At 38.7% G+C, this 27,793-nt stretch overlaps 1 protein-coding gene across 4 annotated transcripts in view; it reads right to left on the bottom strand.

Annotated features, from left to right (window-relative positions):
- NYAP2 (neuronal tyrosine-phosphorylated phosphoinositide-3-kinase adaptor 2) overlaps positions 1-27,793 on the bottom strand; it is a 269,911-nt gene that overhangs the window by 170,737 nt on the left and 71,381 nt on the right. Inside the window, exon 1 of one of the 4 annotated variants that reach the window (XM_082464621.1) lies at positions 541-21,839. The exons of the other annotated variants lie outside the window; for them this stretch is intronic. Coding sequence (XP_082320747.1) covers positions 541-554 — 14 coding nt within the window. The 5' untranslated portion in view covers positions 555-21,839. Of the gene's footprint in view, positions 1-540; positions 21,840-27,793 lie in introns of those variants that run through there. 4 annotated transcript variants of the gene reach the window in all.

Genomic DNA, 27,793 nt, shown 5'->3' with positions numbered 1-27,793 from the left:
AAAAATTGACCTATTAACAAATTGACCTATTAACATATTAACAATTGACCTATTAACATTGACATATTAACATGTCCTTATAAATTATCAAAAGAAGCACATGTGTAGACTTTATGCAATGAAGAAGTTACATAAGCACTATTAATTTAATTCTTCATGATAAGCAAATAAAGTATTTTGAATTTTTTCCCAGCCAAATTTAAAGAATTTAGATAAAGTTAATGCATTGTTTTGCGTTGGTATTATTAGTTTTTACCAATAAAGGTATAAGAAACACAGACATAAACAAGCTGCATAGTTTTCTCTTGTCTTACAACTAACATTCTTGTGAAATTCAGGCAAACAAGACCCTCCCATAAGGATGGAGGTAAAAATGTGATTACATTGTGTATACAAGCTCTATGAGCAGAAATCAATCTACTCCACCTTTTTTCCCACTCTACCTCAATTCCCAAAGCATCAGTAACAGAAACAGTAAGTAACATTCCCTTATACAATATGACCAAGTTCAGATAAAACACAAAAACAACAAAATCATACCTTGACAGATACATGTGGAAGACCTATTTGCAAATCATTTCTTTCAAACCTCTTTTACCCTCTGTAGGACCCAATTTCTTGGGAAGAATGAAATTTCATATCTTGATTTCTGATATCTTCCTTCAAAAGCCACAAGCAGGCTCTGGAGCAGAAATGAATAGCTGAGACAAAAATGTGAATCCAGCTGAAATGGTCACTTCAAAGTAAAGTACTAGTGACTGAAGCTACACAATGGACAGGATTTGATGTGACTAAATGCATCATGGCAACTGATTCATTTCTGCCTTTTGAAGTCATCCCCCAAATTGAGCAAACTAATACTTCCCATTTTTGCACAGAGATCTAGAGACTATTCACAGAAAATCTGGTGACAGAAACTTTGGTTCACATCCAGTTTTGCGGGGAGACACGGTCATTGAGTAATTTGTCTGGCTCAATGAATGTCAGTGATTTGTGTGTCACATTCCCTCATATTAAGGGAACTGCCATTGTTCCCACCAACTTGGATTTATAAAATATTTGCCTTCTATAGAGTGCTGAATGCTGTCATACTTTTTTTTTTAATTAATTTATTTATTAATTTACTTATTTATTTATGGCTGTGTTGGGTCTTCGTTTCTGTGCGCGGGCTTTCTCTAGTTGCGGCAAGCGGGGGCCACTCTTCATCGCGGTGCGCGGGCCTCTCACTATCGCGGCCTCTCACTATCGCGGCCTCTCTTGTTGCGGAGCACAGGCTCCAGACGCGCAGGCTCAGTAGTTGTGGCTCACGGGCCCAGTTGCTCCGTGGCATGTGGGATCTTCCCAGACCAGGGCTCGAACCCGTGTCCCCTGCATTAGCAGGCAGATTCTCAACCACTGCGCCACCAGGGAAGCCCTGTCATACTTTTCATGTGATATGTCCCTACAAATGCATCCCCATTTTACACATTAAATAAGTGAGTAATAAAAAGTGAAACTAACAAGAAGAGGGTAGAGTTGGAAGTGAGATTAAAAAGGTAAATGGAAATGTGGGCTTGATTCATGGTTATTGGAAGGACTTCACTTTGACTGGCTGGGGAAGTCATTGGGGAGTTTTCTAGTTGTGGAGCTGATCACACCAACTTGACAGAGCCTCTCCTGCACTTATCTTCCCAACTCCAAGGTGACTTCACATCGGTAGCTTGAAATCGGCCACAGTGGAAATATTTACACAGGGGAAATTAGCAAATATCACCAATCAAGGCTCTTTCTTTCTCCCTATAAAAGTGATTGTTAAAGTTTTTGCTGTTTTAAAAAAAATAGTGACATGATGTGAAGTAAGTTCTGAATTAATCATGGGAATTGGGAGAGGGGGTAAGAACAGAGCAAGAGAGATCAAATGGAAGAACACTGCACTAATCCAGGGGAGACCCCCAGTGACCCAGATTAGGGTGGTAACCATGGAGATAGGAAGAATTGTTTCCTTGCAAATCTGCTGTCAAGAAAACAACACTATCAGTTGTGTTGGGAAAGTATAAAAATACTTTTGTGTAAAATCCCTCATTATTTTTAAGTTGGCCTTTCTGTACATGTTAGCTAAACACGGCAATGAGCAGATATCACTCTGCAGCTCCCAGTTCATGACCCTGCACCAAACTATCTTCTTCCTGAGACCGGGAATAATGACAACGCTCTTTACTAATATATGTTTTGAAAATGCATTTTAAATAGTCTTTTTAAAAAACATAAAAGCTTTTATAAAAATGTTCTATTTCAGCAGACCTTACTTTATACTCTGCACCGAACTGACAGGATACATCATGGAAATAACATCTAAATTATCAGAGTATTTTACATTTATACAAAACACATTTATTCCTCAAGTGATATGTTTGTCACAACGTCCTTGTGAATATGCCATATAGTATGATTATACCTGCTTTATGAATGAAGAAACACACCCTGATTGGTAAATTAACTGGTAGGGTCAATTCTGAAACGTATCACTTCTACAACAATCTTCCTCTTCTGCTGAGTCGCATGGCTCACGTTTGAACCGAGGATTAATGATCCCAGATACTTCATTTAGTGAGTTTGCATAGTGCATGGATTAAATTACTCATAACAATAGTGATAGTGATAATAAAATTATAATCATCTATGTATAAGACAGTATCCTATACGTGAATTATCTCCAAACAGCCCTATGAATTAGGGACGATTATTGTCCCTGTTTTGCAAATGAAAAGATGGGTCATAAGGAGCTTAAGTAACTTGTCCAAGGTCTTACGGCTTGAAACTAAGGTGCTTTTGAACCAGGCCTGCCTATCCCCAGAACTTGTGCACGGGCTTGTGACTCATGGAACATGGGAATTTTTTAAAGGAAAAAAAATTCTAAGCATAGAGTCTTAAAAATACTGGCTTGGCCCAAAAGTTCGTTCGGGTTTTTCCCACCCACATCCTTCTTATCCCTCCATTATTTCCGTTCATCATCTCCTGTTCCACAGCCAGACATGATATAGGTTTCCAAACTTTTACTACCTGAGAATGTGCAGCCAATGCATAATAAAAATAAAGGCTTAAGCCAGGAGCTTTCACAGACTAGGAAATCTTTTATTGCATTAAAGGAATTGTCATAGAATCAATGAATTTTATAGTGAAGATGAGACTTCTTGAGGTCATACCCAGTCTGGAAATGTCTCCTACAAAAGTCAGCAGGGCTATAGCCATGTTTCTCTCATGGCTTGAAACATCACTAACTGCAGAGTAAAGACCCCTGCCCAACCCACCGGGGAGAAGCCATCTATAGCAGACAGCTTTGCAACACACATGCTGGAGGAGGGGGAAATTTTCCAAAGACAAGTCCTTTCCAAAGACAAATAATTGTAGTAAAAACTATAGAACTACATTTGATGAAGATTCTACAGTTAAGTATGAATTTCAAGAAGTTGCTGAGAGATTGCAAATTTACAGACACAAATTCTCTGATTTAAAATACATAATGTAGGAAAGAAAACATTTCAGCACAGACAAGTGAGGTGATATTGTTCAACAGAAGATGGGATTTGTGCATAATAAAGGATGGTAGGACCACAGTACCTAAGGAAGCAGAGATGGGTTTAACCAGCAATAGGACCTTTCCTTTAACCACAACCCAGCTAAGGGATTCACTATCACTAGCTCTCTAGAAAGCAAGTTGATTGAAATTTAGTTCTTGCGTTGTATTTCATAGAATGTGTTTATTCACTGCTTATATATTTATGCTACTGGTAATAAACCATACTTCTTCTGTAATGTGGAAATTATATTTAAACTTTTTCTTTTGCCCTTTTAAAGCCCTGTGTTAAGAACTCTTCAGACATCATTAGGAAGGGATATTTGATGGGCCAGATGGCATTCAGAAGACCCTAAGGTTTGTCCCTCTCGATCCTCTTTCTGTCCCCAGCAACTAGCACATTACTTGGAACACGAACTCCTTCAAGAAGTACTGGTTAAATAACAAACCAAACAAGCAATCTCATAAAAGCAGTCAAGAGTGTAATGGTCCAGGTGGGTGAATCTGAGACTCAACCCCTCTTAACAGGAGCTAGTCACGTGACTCATCACACAAGTACCCAGACATATTCAAGGTTGCTTGGCTAATAGCAAACTGTAAAACAAATTTGGCAAGTCCACATTTGAAAAAAAGACAAAAGTCTATCAAAATTTTACTTTACATAATTAGTTGTCTCTGTCTTATCAGCACCCATACCATCTAGGGCTCCTCTCAGAGTCAGCCCTGCATAAACTCCCCTTTTAGTCTCTGGACGGGTAATCCTGGTTTGAGATTACCTAATCCTCTCAATCATTATGCTTTCCCCAGTCTCCTTGACATTTCTGTCACCCAGGATACTTTACTGCAGAACAGTAGGTACTACCTGCAAAATTTAATTTACAAAGCAGGTCAGGGAGAAGTATTTGCATCTACAAGGAAAATCCCCAATCTTCCTCAAAACTAATCTTCCCCTTCATTTAGCAACAAGCATCCTAAAGCACTGCTCCAAAGCTTTGCTCATGGAAATGCCTTGAAAATTTCTCTTCAAAGGATAATGTTCATGGGTCTCCCTTTTTGCTGCTAAGGGAGTCGAACAAGAGTTTTATGTTCTAAGTAATCAAAGGGATACCTTTGGGACAGCGTTGCACGTTGAATGATGTAGAACAGAACTGGATAGAATGGAAATTGAAGCTCAGAGCTAGAAGCTGCCCTATGTCCCTAGGGTTTGGTGCTTCCTGAAGTGCTCTGACAAATAGAAGTTCTTCTAATGGGTGACATGTGAGTTAAAAGAGTTTCATAGTCAAGTTATTAAAAACAGCCAAGTTAAAGATAGTTCAGTCATTTTCTTAACTACAGGTCATGAGGATGAACAATATGTGAATGTGTATTGTGACCATCATAGAAGCTTTCACACTTCGCAGTGTTTCCCAAACTGTTCTTCTGGGAATCTCATAAAGCTATGAGCATCCTTTGGGGAATGGACTTGTAGTTAGTGATTTCCAATCTTGGTTGCACATGGGATCCACCTGGGGAGCTTTAAAAAACACTGGTGTTGGGATCCTTCCCCAGAGAGATTTATTATTTGGTCTGGGTCAAGGTCCCAGGCACTGCTATTTAAGAAGCTCCCCAGGGTCTCATAATGGGCAGCTAGGGTTGAGAAGCCTTGCACTCTGTGAGTTCAACCTCCATGCTTTGGAGGTGAGGAAAGCCTGCTTACTTACACACCCAGACCCTGGCTGCTTGACCCCATGTTGCTTTCATTACCCCCATAAAAGCTGGGGATTTCAGAACATGGTAAACACTGGTAATTGTTTCATCTCTAAAAAAGGGCAATAATTTTTTTATTATACTTTTAATAAGGAAGGAAAACAGGAATCTATTGTCTTATGTTATGGTTAATTACCAGCTATGGGCAAATGGGACAACTCATGTTTGAAAGCAAAAGGGGAACTTGTAGTCTGTGAGGAAACAACTACGAAAACAGAAGTATGATGCAGACTTTGGAGTGGGTGTGCAACTGAGTGAAACTTTTTATTTCAGTTGAGAGGTAAATAGTTTTGTAGATGAAGCTGGAGACCCTCTTCTCCCTGGGTTCCTTAGCAAAGCTTTGCTGGAAAGCATTCGTTTCCTTACCGGGATGGCACATTTCCCTATTTACTGTGTGGTTTTGAGCTAGCTGGTTCTTTAAGCGAAGTGCTTGTTTCAATACTACTGACAAATTCACACTCAGCGACCATCATAGTGGAATTCATTTCGTGACAATTGTCTCCTGGGCTCTGTAGACCCTCATGGAAACAAGCTAAAATCTACCCTGAAAGAATGTCGCTTATGAGAATAACAAAGAAGCAACTTGCCTGCTCAGAAAGTTTGGGAAATAAAAGTCATATAAAAGAGATGAAATAAAAATTCCATTAAGTTTCCATGACTGGCTTACAAAATGAGCAGTCTGATTTTTTTTTCTTAAATACACAAAATCTGTTTATTATATTTTTAAAGGCCAAGGATTATCATTCTTTTCCTGGCACTTATGGCTTCCTTAAGCATATGCTGCCAACCATGTTTGTTCTCCTTCAAGCTCTGTGGGAGAACAATGAAGATTTTTCTCTGTCATTCCTTTTTCCAAGCAGCAGCAGGATTATGGAATGGAAATACATATATTTTGATTTAAACCCTATGACGGTCAATCAATATGGGTCAGAAGAAACTTCTTAGGAGAACAAAAAGAGCTTTTTGAATGCTGAGTCCACATTTTCTTTTCTAGTCCCAAATGGGGCCTTTCCTTTCCTCTTCTACCAAACACCCTGAGAATGTCAGCCAAGTTTCTACCAGTGCTACCAACAGATGTGCCACCATACACAGAGAAAGAGGATTTGTTTAAAATGCTGTCAATGCAGTTGCTCCTGTAAGTGTAGATGTAAGTGTCCGTGGGGGGGACGGGTAAGGTCTATGTGAGAGTGATGGAAAAAGGACTGTCAAATTATCTGAATGCCTGTAAATAAACAGAACCACCAGAAATACTGTAGGTTATCTTAAAGAGTGGGATAAAGCTGGCCTGTCAAAACTCATTTAAAAATCGTATTCTGTCAAGTTGAAAGGTACATATGAGAAAGCAGGAAAGCGGCTCTAGGCTAAAACAGAGGGCGAAGGGAGCTGTGAGGGTTCTCCCAGGGCCTGGTGGCCAGCCCCTCTGAGGGGACCCAAGCGTATACCTTGTGCCCTCCCATCATTTCCAGTCCAAAGGTTATTAGTTCCCAGTGCAAAACAGAGAATATGCCAAGATGCTCCTTCCCAGAGAGAAAGGGAAGTCAAACCCCCCAGAAAGGGCCCAAGAGGATAGGAAACAGAAGAGATAGAAGTCAGAGGCTGGCCTTGGGTACCAGATGGAGTTGATGCTTTTGTCTCTGTGTGATTGCAGAAGTGCTGGTCATGTTTATCCTGACCCCAGGGCAATTCTTCTCCCACACTGCTGGCTAACGTTCCAGCTGTGTGGACCTAACTGGTCCCAGCTGGTTATCGTTCCCTTAACTGGTAAGGCCCTTCCTATCAAAAAATTTTTAAATGTAGGGATTCTGAGGAACAGCTGGAACTCAGATGTACACGAGGGAGGGGTTGTCAGATAATTTTTCCAAAGGGGAAGGGCCAGAGAGATTGCCCTGTAGAGGTGAAGAGAGGAACAGGGTGGGAGGGCAAGAAAATACCATATCAGAGCCTGAAGGAGAGCGTCATCTCCAGGCAACTCACCTCCAAAGTGGGCTCTGATGGGGTTCCTTCTTCTGTGTTTTAAAATAGCCAGGATTGCTTTGACTGGGGACAATGAGTTTACATGAGCAGTGCCCGGAAAAATACCCAAAGGTTATTTCAAAGGTTATTCATGAGAAGCAAATGTCTCCATGGAGGAAATTCGTGGCATTTGAAAGCGGAGACCGAGTCTACCTAATACCTTAAGCCCAGCTCAGCAGTAGGCAAGGCTCAGTGCCTGTGTCTGCTTACACACTGTGCTGTTTGCACAGGCCTTCAGAGAATTCTCTGTAGCATCAAAGCCTGGAACATTTACTTCCTACAGAAACACTAATAGTTTTCTTTTCAAGCTCATCTACTTCCTTAGCTCCCACCCTTGGCTATTCTTTCAAAGTGGGCCGTTACCAGGAGCCTACGAACAGTGAATGCCCTTTTGACTTTACTGTCTACCTCTCGCTCCTGATTTATTTTCCGTGCACAGCCAGAAAGTTTCTCAAGAGTCTTGTTCTCCTCTTTTACATTGGTCTTGAAATAATAGCCAAAAGAAGGAAGGCTCAGAGATGATGCCTAGTCCATCCAGGGTTCCATGCACTTTGCTCGAAGTTGGCACTGTGAGATGGGGAAAGTGAGGGAGGGGATGCCCAAGGGCACTAGTTCTCAACCAAAGTGGAGGTCATTTTGCCCCCCAGGGCCCAAGTAACAACGTTGGGAGACATTTTTGACTGTCATGATGCCATCAGGGCTAGCTCCTGGCATCTAGTGAGTAGAGGCCAGGGCTGCTGTTAAACATTTTCAGTACATAGGGAAGCTGCCACAGCAAAAAGTAATCCAGTCCAAGACAGCAATTGTGCCACTGCTGAGATAACATAATCTCAGAGTTCTGAAACTTTTCGAGGTGATGACATGTTGCTCTCCTCTTATACCCATCATTTCCTCACTACAGCAATTTGGAAAATATCCATCTTCTCCTTCCCAGTGTTGCCCTGAGTGTAGGGCTGTGGGATTCAATGAGAGGGAGCTATGTCCAAATGTACTCTAGGTGCTTTCCCTGGCCAAGTGAATACCCCACGTACCATCTACTTCTCCCCACTGCATTATTGCTTTTAAACAGTCCTTTGGAAAATATCATGAAGCCAGAAACTAAATAGAGTACTTTAATCTTAGAGACATCTCACCCTGATTCCCTCCCCAGTAACCTTCCTTAAAAAGCTGCTGGGCCAGGCTTCCCTGGTGGCGCAGTGGTTGAGAGTCTGCCTGCCAATGCAGGGGACGCGGGTTCGAGCCCTGGTCTGGGAAGATCCCACATGCCGCGGAGCAACTCGGCCCGTGAGCCACAATTACTGAGCCTGCGCGTCTGGAGCCTGTGCTCGGCAACGAGAGGCCGCGATGGTGGGAGGCCCGCGCACCGCAATGAAGAGTGGCCCCCGCACCGCGATGAAGAGTGGCCCCCGCTTGCCACAACTAGAGAAAGCCCTCGCACAGAAACGAAGACCCAACACAGCCATACATGCATACATAAATAAAAAGAATGTAAGCAGACAAGAATAGCATTAAAAAAAAAAAAAATTAAAAAAAAAAAAAGCTGCTGGGCCAAAGCAAGCACAAACCTAAACCAGGAGAGACATTACTAACCTGCTTTGAGAGTCAGTGACCCACTGTGGCAAGCGTCAACGTGAGTCTGAATAGGCCAGGCTGGTGACCCTAAACTTCATTCAGAGAGCCTCAAAATCACCTGGAGGATTGTTGAAACCCCAATTAATGGGCCCTACCCTTAGGGTTTTTGATTGGATAGATCTGGTGTGAGGCCCAAGAATTGTCATTTCTTGCCAGCTCCCAGGTGGTGCTAAGGTTCTGATGGTTGGGGACCACACATTGAGGTCAACTGGACTAGGTGCACCAAGTTTGATTCCCAAGCTCATGTTCAAACATTAAGATTCACAAATAGTATTTTAAAGCAGGAATTAACCTTAGCAATAACTCTTTGAGGGAATTCAACATGAAGGTATTCAACATTAAGCAAGAGGCTTAGAGTCCAGTAGAAAGAGTAAAGGATGTCACATCATAACACCTAGATTCTAGACATGAGTGTGCTTTAGACTACAAGTTAGTTGAACTAAGTAGTCTTTGGGAAATCATTTAATTTCTGATCCTCAAGCCCTCATCTTTAAAAGAGAGAAAATACTTGCCTTACCTACTTCACAGTGTCATGGAGACTACTAAATGAGATTTTTTTAAAGTGATAAATGATAACACTAGATGCAAATGGATGTAAGAATGCTTATTATTAAGCAACGGGCCTGAAGCCACAGAAGCAAGTGGCCAAGCCCTGGTGAAAGGCTATGCTCCCGGCGCAGTCCTGTTACTCCTTTGGAATTTATAAACTGGAGAAAATCATGCTGGAGGACCATCCTTCCTCTAGATCTACAGCAAAGTAGACCCTCAAATTTTCCCTGCAAACCGCAGTCCCAAAATACATCATGGCAGATGTGAGTCCTTTGATTTTAAAAATTGCATTTATTTTAAAATATATTTATTTTAAAATTGAACTTTAAATTCCCTACATGTATTTATTGTTTATCTGATTCCTTAAGCAAAAGGGTTTGCTCCTCAATAGCCTTTAAAATGGCTTAAAGTACGCTTTCAAAAGGGTTATTTTCCTGAGCCTGAAACAGAGAAATGGCTATAATATTTTTCTTTATTTAACAATTATGTTATCAAATTATTTCCATATAAAACTCTGAGGGACTCAAACGTTAATAAAATTATTTCCATTCTCCATGTCAAACTTAAAACCTTAACAAATATTTTGAGCACTAAGTTGAATATTTACTTAGAGGCAATATTCTTCCTAGGCATACTTTTACTCATAAAAATATTTTAATATTGTGTGTATGTTGTGTATGTATCTGTGTACGTGTACATTTCATACCCTTTCTATGAGTAACTTCTGTCAAAATCACCAATAATTATAAAAAGAAGCATTTTGACCAGTGTTTTCACCCACTGCTTCCCAGTTCTGGATAATAGAACGAAGCATAAAAACCAACACTTTTCCTTTTTAAAGTCTCTGCTCACACCAGAGCAGGAAAGTTGGATAATGGTGGATTAACTTAATTTTTAAACAATTAAAAATAAATGAAATATTTCACATTACACATATCTGCATATAAATTACCAACATGGAAAATTCACACAGGTGCACTATAGCAACACATTTTTTAAGGAAAACATAAGCCAGTCTCTTCTCAATAAAAAAGATGAAATATTTACCAGCTGTCTGAAGAAGTCCTGAACAGTCCATGGAATCCCTGAAATAATGAGTCCACAGGCTTCCTCCTTTCTCTAAACACCATTTCATCCATTTCTCTCACCCTGTTGTTTCTCCCATTTGCAGCAAGACTGCACATTTGTTTTTGCTGCACATTTGTTTACCTAAGTCATTTGCTCAGGTAGGGCCAGCTGGGGAAAAGAGCCACCTTAGGGATTTCAGCTAAGACACCCGGAGGAGGGAACTTGAGTTTTAAAGAACTGATGAATCTCGAAGGGGAGGAGGGGCTGGCAATAAAGAAAACAGGTGTGGTGATAGATGAAGTAGCAAGTACATAAAATAACATTCTGGAAGGTTTGGGTTTCTGCTGCCCCTGAGTAAAGGGGGAATGAAGAAGGGGTATATGTGTGCATTTCCCCAGCCGCTCAGGAAAATCCACAGCACCTTTCCATTAAAATGACTTCTTTATCCATCATTAGAAGCTACACTTTCCTTTAAAATTCCCTTAAACTGCTGCTGACATAGTGAGGCAGGAAAAAAAAAATTAAATAGTTTCATAGTTGATATGATACATAATTACAGCAACAAAGGCCAAGAAGAGAAGAAACTCTGCAGAAGAACCAGCATGCGCTGGGGGTGAACAACGGTCTACTACCCCAGCATGTAGCATTCTGTTTTCAGTCTTTTTTCTTTTTCAGGCCAGTCACCGTATACACATAAGTAAAGAGTTTAAAAACATCCCAGCAAAACTGCCCCCAACTTTTATATGCAAAAGCAGATAGAAAGGTGTTTTGTAATGAAAACATCTTGAACGGATCTTTTTCTGTCAAATTGTAGGTAGTGATGATTAAAGGGTTTTAAAATCAATATGGAAATAAATATAGGCGGTCACCACCAGAATTTTATTTTAAAAAGATAGAAAAAATGGAAAAGGAATTATCACTATGCTTCCCATGTAAGGGTAAGAGGTTTCTGTATACTGCTGCTTTATTTAATTTTATTCTTATTAGACTCTTTCAAGTTCTATGTATCACTGCTTTTTATCGGTTGCCATCATATGCTTGTGTGTGTGTATTTGTTGTAACTATTTTGATGTCTCTCTCTTTCAATTTAAATCACAAACTGCCGGGGCTCTGAGTTTGCCTCATTTTAATCTCCAGCACTTGGCACAATGTTTGGCCAAACTATGAATCAAAAATATTTATTGAAGACATGCTAAGTGAATGCCTAAGAGGGTGCAATCTTGTTCCCCAAAGGCCCAGTCTGAACCAGAACATCACAAACTTTATCTATTTCATATATTTGATCCGCAGTATAGAAAATATTCAGTGACTTTCAAGTTTTGAGACATATTACTTTACATCATTGCTTCAGGGAGAGACATGACACACAAGTAAACACTATCCATTTGAATCAGTCAGCTGAGGTTGAAAAATTAATAAATTAGTAACTGTCTCCAAAACTCTGTTCTCCATATTCTTGTTCTTAATGCATTCAATTCTTTATTAGGACATCACAAAGTTTTGCATCCAAAAATTAGCATTGAAGTTTAGAACAGAAACATAAATGCAGCAAAAGCTATTGTCACTACATTTAAGACATTTTCATTCTAAAGCATTTGCTAGTGAATACAGTGGACATTAGGTGAATTGACAGTAGCTAATTGGAGAAAAGAAATAATAATCATAATTTTCCCATTTAGTGCAGAGAGTTTGACCATTGATAAAAACTTTGATAAACAAAGTTACAAGAGGTATACAGATAACCTGATTGTTTCCTGAGAGATGATGAATTATATATAAGGCAATACTTTTAACTGGCAAATATTTCTGTAGAAAAGGCATTCTTGTAGAAAGAAAAAATAGAGATCAATAGCTATCATCCAGTTTTCCCTTGATTTCTCTCTTTGATTTCATGGTGTATAAATTAAGAATGATTCTGAAATTTCAAAGAGATGTCGACTTAAGGGAAGAAATAGGAAGAAAAAGAAAAATTTCCATTTTTAGGTCTCTTGTTGAATTGTAGGACAGTCTTACATCAAACAAAGTGATTATAAACAAGCAGAAAGATTGTTTATTCTAAATTTAAGATTGTTAATGCAGATACTTTTTACCTGGGCTGTGTTATTGAGCAAGACTATAGCAACTCTTTTTTTAAACAAATTTTTAATTTAAAAAATCAATAAATTATATGAGAAAACCAGATTGTCTTCTCACTGTTCTAATCATACGAAGCCAAGTTTTAAGTCATCTTCTGAAGCACAGCCCTGTGTATGCAATTCTGCTTAAATATCTTCAATGGATCTATTTTGCCATTCATTTCAGTTTTGCATTCGAGATCCTTCTTGATATTCTCTGGGCCACCTTTACCAAGCACAGCCTCACAATATATACTATGCGCCAATTATACAAACTACTTGTCCTACAAAACCTTCATTCTTGGGCCTCAATATTCCTTCATGCTATTTCTTTTCCCCTGCAAGTCCACCTCAAATAAGGTGGACTGAAACATACATTTCACCCATCCTACTGAAAACATACATTTCTTCAAGGACTAGATCAACTGCCCTTTCATCTAAGAAATATTTCTTAAACTCACCTAGTTGGCCACCACCTTCCTCTCCTCCATGTTTCCACTATGCCTCCAATTTGTAACAGTACATTTTGTTTTGCATTAGAATTTCCATATAAATATCTATCTTCCCTATTGTATATTTATGTGTTTTGGGGGCAGATATCATCTTTTCTTAATTTCTAGAATTTCTCTGCACCCACTCCCTCATAACAACTGTCATGATACCCATAAATAATGGACATTCAATAATGTCTGTTGAACTAAAAATTTATCTTAAAAAGGACATAGCTTTTAGAAAAAATTTTTTTTTAAATTTAAAATTATCTCAGACTATCAGAAATGACTAAGTTAGGAACTTACATGAGAGTAATTTGGATTTCCTTAGAAAGTCATACATATTTTGATTGCTTTAACTTCTACCAAGGTTGCACGGCTGGTGAAGTCTGACACTGTCAGTAGACAGGTGAAAAGCTAGAATTTCTTAATATATGTTCACCTTTGGGATTGGTTAGAAACTGAAGAGAGGAACATGGAGATGGAATAATGTTTTGCATTAAGAAAGATTCTTTGTAGAGAACAGGACTGGGGGAAGGAAGTCACTGAGGGAAACATTCAATGAAATTTGAATACATATTATGAAAAATTGAGATATTTCTCATATTCTAACAATCTAGCCAAATTTAACCTCTGGTTCTTCTAAAGTTTGCCCTTAAGGAAATGCTGATCATACTACAAGATATATCGATACAAGGTGACTGCATAAGCAAATAACCTTTGTTTATTGCTGGTGATTAAAAAAGGAAAAGAAAATAATGGTACTTTGGAAATCTAAGTGTTTTCATAATGCATTGTAACAGGTCCAAAAAAGCTATTAGAGGTTATTATTTTGGCTGGATTACCAGAACCCATAGAAATTTGAACCTTTGGCTTGCCATGTTATTTTATTAAGGAACTTTTGATACGCATATGGAAACAGTGGCTTTTAACTATCCTGATGGGTCATTTAGGGTAGTTCAAATTGTCTGGATTTTTTTCATTAAGTATTCTTTCTGAGATTCACTTAATAAGTAGATCACATCAGGATACTCTAATGCACCGAGGTAGAGTATTAATTTAGGACAACTTGTATTTTAAATTAAGACTAACTAACCTGATTTTGCAAGAATTAGAAATTCCCATGCAAATGATACTGAATTCAAAGGGATAGATTTGATAAGAGTGGATTTATTTAACTGAATTCCTCTTCTGGCTGCGGAAGAGTTACTCCTTCTTCAATATCTCTCCCACTAATTCTTCCTTATTTTCATATTGTTTTCTCCTTTGGCTCCCACTCTTCCATTGTTCCCTGAATCACCTATGAAGCATCTCTTTCCATCAATATTCAATCTGCTATCATAATTTTAAAACAAATTGTCACCCTAATGCCGGATCTCTAGTTTCTTTACACCAATTGGATTCCCTGATGGCATCTTAAAGTCAAGTCAAACTTCTTTACTCTTTCCTTCACTATTCAAACATATTTCTTGTAAATTGCCCATGAAAAGTCATCTTCCATTCCTTCTACTATTTGTAGACCATGTTTCTGTACTAAAAAAGGCAAAATAGCTATTTTGAAATTCCCTATAATATTGTTTGAAAAAAATGCTTTCTATGTCAGGGTTTAAAATATGCTTTTCTTCTACTCTACTCTCTCCTTCCTGAATCTTTCAAAACCACAGCTTTTCATGAAAGTTTATGATTATCTATTTTAATACCCAGATTACTCCTGAAAAAGACTTAGGGTTATATCACTTAGAATAAAAACAATATAAACAATGAAATGATTAGAAATAAATATCCCCACTTCCAGGCTAAAATTGTAAGTCATCGTTTAGTTTTGTTTCAGAAAATTTGTTTTGTTATAAGAGGCAAACTAGTAATACGTATACAAGATTTCTCACAAGTTCATGAGGTTTACAACCATGAACTTCCTGATTATCATGTTTCTAAACCTGCCATGATTTATGCCTTTGAATCACTTTAACCTTGAGGAAAATGGATTAATAAGCAAAGTGAATGCCTTCTGCCTTACTCTCAACTTAAAAAAAAGAAAAGAGAAGAAAAGAAAAAAGAAAGAAGAAAGAGTGGCTTCTGCTCCTCCCAGGACTACTGTTTAATCAGCTGCCCTATCATATTCCCGGTCATTCTGGTTTAGTATCTCATACTCTACATCCTCTATCATAGGACCCAGATTCTTCCTGGATTCTTCCATCCTCTGGCACAGACATTGACCACTTACCCCAATTTATGACAAGCAACTTCTCTGTGCCAAGTTTACTTTGTCTCCAATTTGGGTAGCACCAGACTAAACTTCCTAGAGCATAATATATATATTTTTTATTAATCACTTATGTTCTTATAAATGCCTACAGGATTAATTCCAAATGTCCCTGGCTGAAATTCAAGGTTTTCTTATCCCCCTAGGTCCTAACATTTCATCAAGTTTGAACTGATTTGGTTTTTCCTTAAACATTTTCTTTAATACTAGTATTGATAAGCTTTGACTTCAGGCCTTTAAATTTTATTTTCTAATTATTTCCTGAATTGTTTATCCTACTTGTCTTCAGTATCAGTTCCTCCTCTTCCACTAGGCCAACCCCAACTTTTCCAATTCTCATTTTTCTCCCTGTTTTCTCTACAGAATGACAATTACATGCTGTTCTGTTTTGGGCATATGGAGGGGCCCCTTTCATATCACACATGTGCATGTATTATATATCTGTATCAATTTCTCTCTATATATTTTGTTAGAATACAGAATCTCAGACCTACTAATCAGAGTCTGCATTTTAACGAAATCCCCAAGAGATTTATATGCACATTAAAGTTTGAGAAGTGTTGCTTTAGAGTTATACTTCTAAAAGCACACTTATATATATACCTCACAAGTATTGAATATGATGTGTAAGACATATGATACATAATGCATTGTGTAAATTTTTACAGTTCCTTTCCTCCAAAGACTTAGGCAGTGATTGCTAAAGCTGGCTTATACAGGCTAGCAAAATCCAATTATTAAAATTTTAGTAAGTTTCTGAGATAGTTGTTAAATACAGCCATTTTTAAACATTAAATGATACAAACTCACAAACAAATCATATTGTGGACAAAAGTAACACACTAAAAACTCATCATTTCGCAATTATTTTACTCATTCTACTATTAATATCTTGAAGTGATTTAGCACTATTATGCCTGTATGGTATAATACTTTACAGTAATGTGTATTATCTCTTTGCAACTCTACATTGAGTGACCTCTGGTTGGTTGCTTGATATCAGTTATTACGATAATATTTACGCCATGGAAACCCACAAATGCTACAAATCAGGGCTCGGTTTATTGTTTTCACTGTATGGATTTAGGAAAGCGATTGAGAAAATGATAATGATGCAGATTAAACTTAAAAGTATGTCATATCCATCAACAGATGAATGGATAAAGAAGATGTGGTATATGTGTACACACACACACACACACACACACACACACACACACACAATGGAATACTACTCAGTCATAAAAAAGGAATAAAACTTTGCCATTTGCATCAACATGGATGGACTTGGAGGGCATTATGCTGTGTGAAATAAGTCAGACAGAAGAAGGCAAATACTGTATGATATCACTTATACGTGAAATCTAAAAAATACAACAAGCTAGTGCATACAACAAACATAGAAGCAGACTCACAGATATAGAGAACAAACTAATGGTTACCAGTGGAGGGGAGGGCAATATAGGGGTAGGGGAGTGGAAGGCACAAACTATTGGGTATAAGATAGGCTATAAGGATGTATTGTACAACACGGGGAATATAGCCAATATTTTCTAATAACTAAATGAATGTAACCTTTAAATTTTGTATAAAAAATGAAGAAACAAAACAAAACAGAAACAAAAAATGTTTAATTTAAAAAATTTTTAAAGTACATCATAAAATATATACTTACATACATTTTCTTTTTCCAAAGAAGCCTGCTAAACATTTATCAGCACATAGTTGGCTAAAGACACTAGAAACAGAATGTTCCTACAATGAACACAAACCTGGCATATTTTTATGTAAAGACACTTTCAGACATCTATTGAGACTAAAGTAACCTACCCTATAGATTTTCATCAATTCATTTAGGCTGTACTCAAATTTTCTCTGAATCTATGCTGATCTTCTCTAGAACCACCAAATTATGAATTTTTCCATTAAACAGGTTCTAGCCCCACATATGTATTAGAAAATCACCTAACCTCTCCAGGTTCTTCTTCTCCTTTCACCGTAAAAGAGGCGTTTACATTCTATAAGGTACCATGTTCTCCAGGACAGTTAATGCCAGAGAACATTCTAAACATGTACTATATTAGAGACTGGGATGAGTGTCTTTTTCAGTTTCTCATTGGGAAATCAGTTCAGTACTGTGAAAAATATATCCACAAAACTGGACTAGGAGATCTGAATTATAAATGAAATATTGATTTACTCTCCGGCGCTATCTACTAAATGACAAAATAGCTGAATGAAATCTGAAAAGGTTCAATTTTAAGATATGTAACTTACCTAGTCAAAGGCACCTCTCACATCTGAATGTCTAACTAAATGATTTCTTACTCTAGATTTCTGGGAGTAACATAAACACAGAAAAATGCCAAAACATCATTCTTGCTTTTCAGATTCAGAATTGTTTTTGTCCTACCACATTTGGAATCTATACTCACAACGTATAAATCAAGTGAAAATTAGTTTTAGTTATTTCCTTCTGTTCTGTTTATGTTTTCAACATCAGCATTATCCTTAACAGAACAAAGAGAACCTTAAGTGTCATGGGAACGGAGAGAAATGGTGTCATTTGAGAAAAGAGAATGAAGTTAATTAGTGCACTATACTGAGTTGCTTAGTTTGATTTAGTTTAGCAACAGTCTAGACCTTGGCCAATACAAAAACTTGAAAAACTGTCCACTTGTGTAAGCTTATATTCTTCACAGTGACATATTCCGAAATGCACATAGTGAATACATTGGTTCAGTTCATTGATAACTTCTTTTTCTTATGCTTTTGCTATGTTTTTCTATACTTTCAAAAATTTCTACCATAAGCATGTATAAATTCAAATAACCGTCAAGAGAAGGTCTGAACAGTGAGTAGACCTGTATGAATCTCAGAGATGTGACATCGAATTGGGCTGATTTTGAACAGTTTTCTTCTTCTTGGAAGGCAGTATTATTCTTTGGAGTCAGGTTCTCAAGATTCAAATCCTGGCTCTGCTTCTTCCTAGATATGTTACTTTAGGCAAATGACTTCACCTCCTTAATCCTTAGTAATCCATCCATGAAACAACAGATTAATATCTCCCTTAAAGGGTGGTAGGGAGATTAAATGAGGTAATACACACCCGGCAGTAAATATAATAAACACTCGTTAAATGGTATTTCTTGTCGTTATTTTTGACCTCTTGGTTAAGTTCTATATGTTAAAATATTAGCAGCTAAGTGGAGTTGGTGTTGCTATGCTGCATTTTAATGGGTTCCATGAAAGCATTTTCACTGTCACACAGACAGAGTTGAGTCTGACTTTAAAGGCAAACAGAGCCGGTTCAGTCCTGGTTTTTCCATTCACCTTGCATAAGTGTAAGCAACTAGCCCTCTCAGCTTGTTTTCTCCTGTGGCAGATGAGGCAACATGTTTCACAGGGGCTGCATGAAGACTAAATAAGATAATGCCTATATAGCGCCTTCTCCCAAAACCTGGAACCTGCTGAAAACTGGCTACATGTATTCACCAAAATCAACTGCAGACATGCAGATGTTTCCATGGGGTGGCTGCCAGGATATTTCTATTCATGTGTTACTATATGTCTAGTTTAGACATCCTTTCCAAATTTGAATAAACTAAGTTAATAAAAAATATGTCTAAATACTACTGTGCCTCTATATTTTCTTGTATGTACAGGGTGAAAAAACTATTTGAAGGAAATCTTTGCTTTAAAAAAGTCTCAGGACTTCCCTGGTGGTGCAGTGGTTAAGAATCTGCCTGCCAATGCAGGGGACATGGGTTTGAACCCTGGTCCGGGAAGATCCCACATACCGCGGAGCAACTACTGAGCCCATGTACCACAACTACTGAGTCCATGTGCCACAACTACTGAAGCCCACACGCCTAGAGCCCGTGCTCTGTGACAAGAGAAGCCACGGCAATGAGAAGCCCGCGCACCGCAACAAGGAGTAGCCCCCGCTCGCAGCAACTAGAGAAAGCCCATGTGCAGCAATGAAGACCCAATGCAGACAAAAATAAATAAATAAAATTAATAAATTTATTTTTAAAAAGTCTCAGATATATTTTTCTTAATCTATCACCACAGCAGTATCCAAGGATCAAGGTCACAGAGGCTTTTTTTAAGCAGCCCCCAAATTAAAATTCATCCAAATACCTTTGCTTCCCACACATTCATTCACACACGTGGTTATACATACCTTCAGGACGTGAATAGCTTGGTTTGGTTTTCAGGCTTGGTTTTAAACTGACTATTGCATCCTTGTTAGGGGACAACCATGTTTATAGCATATTCAATAATACAGACGTGGTTTCTGGCAGACATTTCTTGTAGAATGACTGGAGTCTGTTTAATTTCCATGAACAACGGAGGTTTGTTGGAATTCCTCTACGCTGAATTGAAGGTTGATCCTCCATACTGCTTTAACATATATTGTGGGCAAATTTTCAAAGGCATGTATGCAAAATAATAAGATTCAGCAACATTTTTGGCATTGCCGTATAAAAAAATCGTGCTTCATGTAAGATTCATGTAAGATAATACACATGTGTGTATATACATATATACAGATATATGTAAAATCTTACTTGTGGTATTTTTTTACATTCCTTACAGGCTAAGGCTACCATATGCCCTAAGCTTTTGCTTTTGTTTTTCACTACAGTCCTAGTAAGGAGTTGGCTATTAATATTTTAGAATGCAAGTGAAACAGAACACAAAATGCCTTGTATTCTGTGGGAAAGGAGAATTTCTCAGCAGGTTCCCCTCCCACCCAAGAAGTTTTTATTCCGATTGCTTTTTTACCCACCAGAAATGCTGAGTGCACTTTTCCTCAAGCATGACACAAATTTTAGCAAGACTCAACAGAAACTCGAAAGAGCCTGTACCATACATGCCAGACTTCACTTCTGTCCTGAAATTTGGGGCTTCAGTTGATGCTAAGGAATAGGTCAAAGTGAAACCTAGGGCTTCCCTGGTGGCGCGGTGGTTGAGAATCTACCTGCTAATGCAGGGGACACGGGTTCGAGCCCTGGTCTGGGAAGATCCCACATGCCGCGGAGCAGCTGGGCCCATGAGCCACAGCTACTGAGCCTGCGCATCTGGAGCCTGTGCTCCGCAACAAGAGAGGCCACGACAGCGAGAGGCCCGCGCACCGCGATGAAGAGTGGCCCCCACTTGCTGCAACTAGAGAAAGCCCACGCACAGAAACGAAGACCCAACACAGCCATAAATAAATAAATAAACAAATACTTAAAAAAAAATAAATAAAAAAAAAAAATAAGTGAAACCTAATGGGATTTTACTTTTATTTCTAGTAACTGGGAGAATGGATGTTCATATGTTTGCATATAATATAAAAATAAAGAGACGTGGAGGCAATAGGGAACGGCAGGCTTTTTCTATAGTAATATTTCAAGAGAAGAGTCTTACCATATCTATTACTTCAGGCATAAAAAAAGTAGGTCACAAACAACATTAGGAAAACATACCAATTTTTAAAACTGTGTGTGGGATCCAAAAGGGATATGCACAATGCAATTGTTTACCGTTTGTATATTGCCTAACAGATAAGAAAGCTACAGTATATTTTATTGTGAAATCTTCGGAATAATCTATTAGCAGTTAATCAGCACTTTTTTTCCTTATTTTGTCTGACTGAAATCAAAGTTTTGAAGTACCATCTGTCCAGCTGACAGAGAAATTCTAAACATCTAAGGTAGAATTCAAATATATATTCAAACTGTTGAATTTACAGGTTTCCTGAAATCATTCATTCTCACAGTTAGCCGGAACCTCTGCTTACTTTCCTTTTTGTCTTCTTCGTGCCCTCAGTGGCTTACTCTTCTCTCTTTCGTTAGGATGGTGGATGTTGTCTAGGAATTTGCTAGAACGACTGGATTATTTGAGTCCATGGGTTTGTATATTGCTGTTAGATTAATTTCCTGAAACGTCCCATTGTCATATTTCTTTTCTCAATGATATTTTACCGTCTGCGTCTCAATTTTTCTGTTTGTCAATCACATCCTTAATCCGAATGCCAATCGTTCCAAGAATATATTGCCCACTTAAATTGAACCTGTGGTTGCAGTGATCTTACTTATTTCCCCACTTGCTGTTTCTTTGTTTACCCTTCCTTTTTCACTGACCTGTCTTTGTTTCCTATATAAATTTCCTGGGGCTGCCCTAACAAAACAGCACAAATTAGGTGGCTTAAAATAATAGATATTCTCTCACAGTTCTGGAGGGCAAAAGTCTGAAATTGAGGTGATGGCAGGGCCATGCTCTCTTTGAAGTTTGTAGAGGAGAATCTGTTCCATGCCTGTCTCTTAGCGCCTGGTGTTACAACCAATCCTTAGCATTCCTGGTTTGTAGTCAATCCAAACTCTGCCTCTGCCTTCACATTCCTCTCTGTGTCTGGGTCTGGGTCTCATCTCCTCTTCTTATAAGGACATCATTCCTATTGGATTAGGATCCTAATTCAGGATGATCTCATCTTAACTTGACTACGTCTGCAAAGATCATACTTGTAAATAAGGTCACATTCACAGGTGTCCAGGGGTTAGGACTTGAACCTATCTTTTGGAGGGACACAATTCAGCTCAACAAAATACCCATCTCTCAGTGCTCAACATATGACCCAACTCCATCAAGAAGTCTCTTCTCATTTCTTCAGCTCATATTTTTCTGAATTTCATCAACTGAATGATTCACTGGGGGCATTGACTTGACTGGTTTGTTCATCCCTGTACTCCAGGAGCCTGGAGTAGTGGCTGGTACATAGTAAGAACTCAATAAGTATTTATTGAATGAATGAATATATTCAACAAGTGAATGAATTTATACCATATAATTCAGTTATTTTTATATAAAATGACTTAGTGTTATTTGCTTTATTTAAATTAATTTCTCCTCTAAAAGAATGTGAAAGACACTATTTTATCCCTGTTTTGTGTTCCAGATTCAGAGTCCAGCATGGGATTCCCACACGGATGATAATCTGGTAAATGCTTTGCTAATTGATTGGTCTAGAAAAATCGGATTGAAAGGCACTGAGACATCAATAGTCTGTTTAGAGGCATTAAAAAAAAGTGGAAGGCTATTTCAGGCAGGAAAAGGCCTAGTGAGATGAAAGCAAAACCAAATAGATTGGTGATAATGTTTTGCTTAGACCAAACACAAATTCTATCAATATTATACAAGATTCCAGATATCTAGCTGATAGAATTCTTTAGATACCATCTGGACATATCTTTCAGACTTCAAGTTCTGATTTTTTGGTGATATGTTTCTCTCTCCATTTGTATGTTTTATTAGAAAAAAAGGTATATAATATATGCCCAGTTTACTTCTAAATAGTATTTTAAACTGGAAAATGATAAGAACAACTCCTGCAGCCTCGACCGTTAACTTTTCATAACTCCTCATCAGTTTCACGATGGGGAGTAGAACCAACCTCACACCTGGGGTCTTAAATATGACAGAGAATACTTGAAATAAGAGAATTAAATAATTGCCATCTTTCTATTAGTGTTTTTACTTAAGTAGTCCCTTTATCCCCCAAAGTAAGCCCAAATGTTCATTTTCTTAACCCTGATGATTAAATAGCTGCAAAATTTAAGAGGCATCCATGCCATCCACAGAAAATAAAGAAAATACAAGAAACTGCACAAATCCCCATAAATCACAGATGGGGAAAGGAAAAACAGGGTTTGTCAAGAAAGCATAAATCTTCTGCAAGTGTTTGAAGTGAAAATGTTTTGGGGAAATGGTGCTTTCAGGAAATATGGTGGGTTATTTTTTTCAGTTCAGTATGGTGTGATAGCACACAAAAGGGCATACTCCTTCCCGTGTCACAAAGCCCTCATGCCATTAAAGTGTCTGCTTAAGGCCACCAGCCCCATATTTGCAATGTAAATTAACAAGCAACATGGTGCCTTCAATTGCAGGTGAGCCTTAATAAGCCTGCTGATTGCTTCCTAAGAGTGCAGTTATTTGGTTCTTAAGGAATCGCTGAATGGCTTGGAAACTGAGCCTTTCACAAGAACCCTCACAATGGGCTGAAGTGATTGAGTGTGGCGGGAAAGAGTAGGTATAGTGATAGTGGTTGAGAAAAGAGTTCAGATTTTTGTCCATTGAAATGTATTCATGGGATGTCAGACATGTTTTTCAACAAGCTCTCAAGGACACAGAGAGTAGTTTTAGAACATACGTCGGTCTAGGAAAAACACAACAGTATAAATTCCTTCACGAATCTGATCCAGAGGTATCACTCTTGCAGAAACATAGAGGCCTAGAGGTTGAAAGAATATACAAATGGGCTCAGCTGTGCCAGGGCCAGGTTCCTGCATAGGTAGAAACCCACTTTTAGAAAACCATCCCATGGTTCAGTCACACAGACTCCTTTTCTTCCACTGGCGAAGAAAATCCACTCCTCACTGCTCATTCCTTTGCTCTTGATTTTACAGGGAACGGAAGGAAATTCACTATTCCCCTTGGAACAGCTCTTTTATGTACTTAAAATGGTATTTAATTGCCTTCTGCATATTGGATTCCTAAATTTGTACCCTATCTAAGGGTGAGCTGGAAATACAACTTTTGTCAGTAATCGGATTAAAAGTCTTTAAATAACTCATCCCATGCTGAATTTGCTGCACAAATGCTATCCCAAAATGATCTGAGCATTTCAGAGAGCAAGCAGGAGAAAGGGAAAAAAACATGCATTACAGATGCAAATCAGACTGTCTGGCTTCTCATACCTGCTCAACCAATGATCATCTCTTTCCCTTGGCAAAATAAGGGCACATCTGTGTCGCATGGCGCATGCTCGTACCATTCCCCCAAACCACCCATAGGGTGGAAAATTGCTAAAAGTCTAAAATTGATCACTTTCTCATAATTTGTACATTTATAAGAATTTAAAAATTTCACATTAATAAAATGTTGGCTTCTCCTTAGTCCAGAAGATGTGGCGACAATGGATCACATGGTCCTGATGCAGAAATAGGATGGAGCTGAGTTTGTTGAGACCCCTACAGGGTGTATGAGCCCAAAGTTGGCTGCAGACAGCAGCCCTCCCTCCTGGGTTAGAATTGGAATACTTCTGTTAGGGGAACCACTGACCTAAACCGCCTGCCCTGGCATGATAGTAACCACCTGCATGAGTTATCTTACAACAGGAGGTCCTGGTAAGGAGTGCAGAACTAACAAGCCACCACCAACTGGAAGAATTCAGGAAAGGTCAAAAGGAGAGAGGAGATGCATATGTCCATATGTCCTACCAACCTCTCAGAATCCTTCTCACTGGAATCCATCTTGGCTGAGCGATGCACGCGCCACCAGGAAGAACCCTGAGTCAAAGTGATTGGCCAGAGACAACCCCGGAAACGAACCCCATCACCATAAAACCCGAGACTGCGAGCCATGTGGCAGAGCAGTTCTCCTGGGTTCCCCTTACCCTCCTGCTCTCCACCCAGGTGTCGCTTCCCAATAAAGTCTCTTGCTTTGTCAACACGTGTGTCTTCAATGACAATTCATTTCAGAGTGTTAGACAAGAGCCCACTCTAGGGCCCTGGAAGGGGTCCCCCTTCCTGCCACACTTCCATCACTCATGCTACTTTCCTGACCCCTCAAGGTTTTTTTGATATTGTGTTGTTTCTAATGCAACAAACGTGTACTTACTTCCGTGCACCTTCTCCAACAGGCCTTGTCACTCTGCTTTTCCCCAAGGCTTCATGATATTAGGTCATGAAGGTCCAGCTGCAACGCAGTCCTGAAGGTTCTTTGACTGACCCCCACAGGGAGTTCTGGAGCTCCAACGGCTGTCAGAATTGTCCTAAGTTTGGCTCTTAGGCCCCTGGCTCTCACAGTTGCTGGATGTGGGCTGCCCCCTGCTGACCATACTCCCCTCAGCTGGGAAGACAGGGATTTCCTTGACAAGTCTGTGTCCATCACGTCCAAGAAGTCAGTTTGCTCCCTCCTCATCCCTCAGCCCGTCCCATCTGATATACCGTTTAAGGAGTCACTGACAGGTCTTTGCTGCACGCTAGCTGTATCAAGACAACTGCTGGGAGGACTCAAGCTCCTTTAGCTTGGAAGAGTCACCGGGATGGCCTGTCTAGCTGTCTCTCCACATAAGCAGAGTCTTCCAGGATTGCTGAAGCGCACACACTTATAATCCAGAGCCAGATAAACCGCTGTGCTTGCCCTGCTTCTGCCTGCCACTTTATCACCTGAGCGCTGTGAGTCTCCTGGAAAGGACATGGAGAGGGGTTTTTTGGGCAGGTGTAAAAGAAAGGGCAAGGTGATGTGACAGAAAATGATTACAAATGATTTGTCTGAAAACAATTTGTCCAAATGGCACAATTGGACATTGGTTTAATTACTTGCTGGGAACTTTAGAGTACACTGGGGTCAGGTTCCCCTGCCCTGAAGTGTTCACTATCACAAATAAAGCTAAATAACACATTTTTTTAAAGTAGGTAGAATTCTGAACAATGGACAAAATTATTCACAAATGACATGCTAATCAAAATTAAAAAAAATTTTTTTTTAAAAAAAGCTTGCTTGATTGACTGATGACCTCTTCAATTTGACAAAATTATTTCTGCAGATTTGTTTGCCACAATAATCTGCTGAAAATCATCGCAAATGCCAGAGATGGAACTGGGCTTGTCTTTATCCCACACTCCATCCCACACCCCAGGACTGACAGCAGGCTTTTGCCCTTGATGGTAGCTAAATTCCAATCGAGGGTTGGTGAGGTGCAGGTTTAAGCCAGCTCTTAGCAATGCTTATTTGGAATTTACGGAGCGGAAATGTACTATACGTATACATTATACAGCCAGGGCTGAGAGGCAACTGACAGACATAAACGAGGCATCCCTCTCTAGATCACCAGTCTCCATCTATTCATTTCAAACCTGGCCTGCTTCATCATGTAAGTTACACATCTGGTCCCAGTCAGCTATGTGAGTTTGAATCTCCTGCTGTGGATCATTATTAAATAGGAACCAAGTGATCACAACCACTTAAAAATATATCAAGCACTAAGATTGCCTGGATTAAACTGTCTAAATCAACATTTTAAAATCCTCTTGGTGTATACAATCACAAGCCAATGGAGCCTGAAGTAGCCTTTTTATTTTTTTAACGCACCCGCTGAAGCTACTCGAAGGGGCTCTAAACAGTATTCTGATCTGACTAGAACTCAGAATTACTAAAAATACTTCTATTGTCTTTCATTCTGATTCAGGTCATCTGCGTTTACAAAGTCAGAGATTTCAGTATGGTTTAGGGGGAATCACATTTCTTCCGAGCTGGCCGGGAAAAAAAGATGATCTAATAAGATCAAGAAAATGAATAGCAGATGTGTTTCTCCTCTGACCCATATATAACATCATCCAAGTTATAAAGCCATTCATTGGGATGGAAGAATTAGAAACTGGAGTCTTCTAGTCTGGTGGGCACACTGGTCAGGAAAACGGGTAAAACTTATCAAGATATGAAGGAAGGGTGAAGTCGATCCCAGTGGAATGATGATGGGAATAATAAAGAGGCCAGGGAAAGATCACATGGCAAGAGAGTGAAAAATAGAAAGGAGAGAAATGTATCCTTCATTTCATTCTTTACATTCAATTTTTAGTAATTGTTATGGCTTAAACCTTCAGACTTTTTTTTTTCAAGTTTGGTAATAATCACTGCCTTGTGCATTTATTTGAAAATCTCTATAGAAATACATGTAGGATAGCAAATCTAGTTAACTAAACCTGCATATTAATAAATAAACCTGTGCAAATATACAGCATATATATACATCATATGCATTTATATGTTCAAGTTATTTCATTAGATATTATATTTTTTACATGACATACATGGAAACTTTAGCGGGAGAATCACTTTCTAATTAGGATCAAGCATTCTGGAAATTTACATTTCTAACTAATTAGTGTTGATGTTTAGACACCCACATTAATTATACTGCAATCTGTGGCAGAAGAAGATACATGTTTTGACTCAAATAAATAATACAACAAAGGTACATAAATTATTGTCTTTCCTCAGTTAACAGTAACACTAAGCTTAAAAAATTTTTGTCTGTAATAATTGTTATTATCATTATCAATGAACTTTCCTCAATCCATTTGTAGTAATGGAGTTTTAGAAGCATCCTTGGATTCTCTTGCTGCCCTGTGATGGTCCCTAAATTAAACATGGTAGAAGCTATGAAGACAAAAGCAGGACAGAGACATCCAGAGCCCAGTGATGAAAGGTGAAGGTGCAAGTTGCAAGGACTTCCATCTCCATAAGCACAGAAAGACTAATTTATCTTTCAAATTCACTCTGCCGTCCACTGCCCAAAGTCTATTCCAGGAAC

The sequence above is a fragment of the Balaenoptera physalus genome (genome assembly GCF_965194825.1).
Source record: "Balaenoptera physalus genome assembly, chromosome: 6".
NCBI lineage: Eukaryota > Metazoa > Chordata > Mammalia > Artiodactyla > Balaenopteridae > Balaenoptera > Balaenoptera physalus.
The sequence above is the reverse complement of the archived record's forward strand: the minus strand, read 5'-3'. Positions and strand labels throughout refer to the sequence as shown.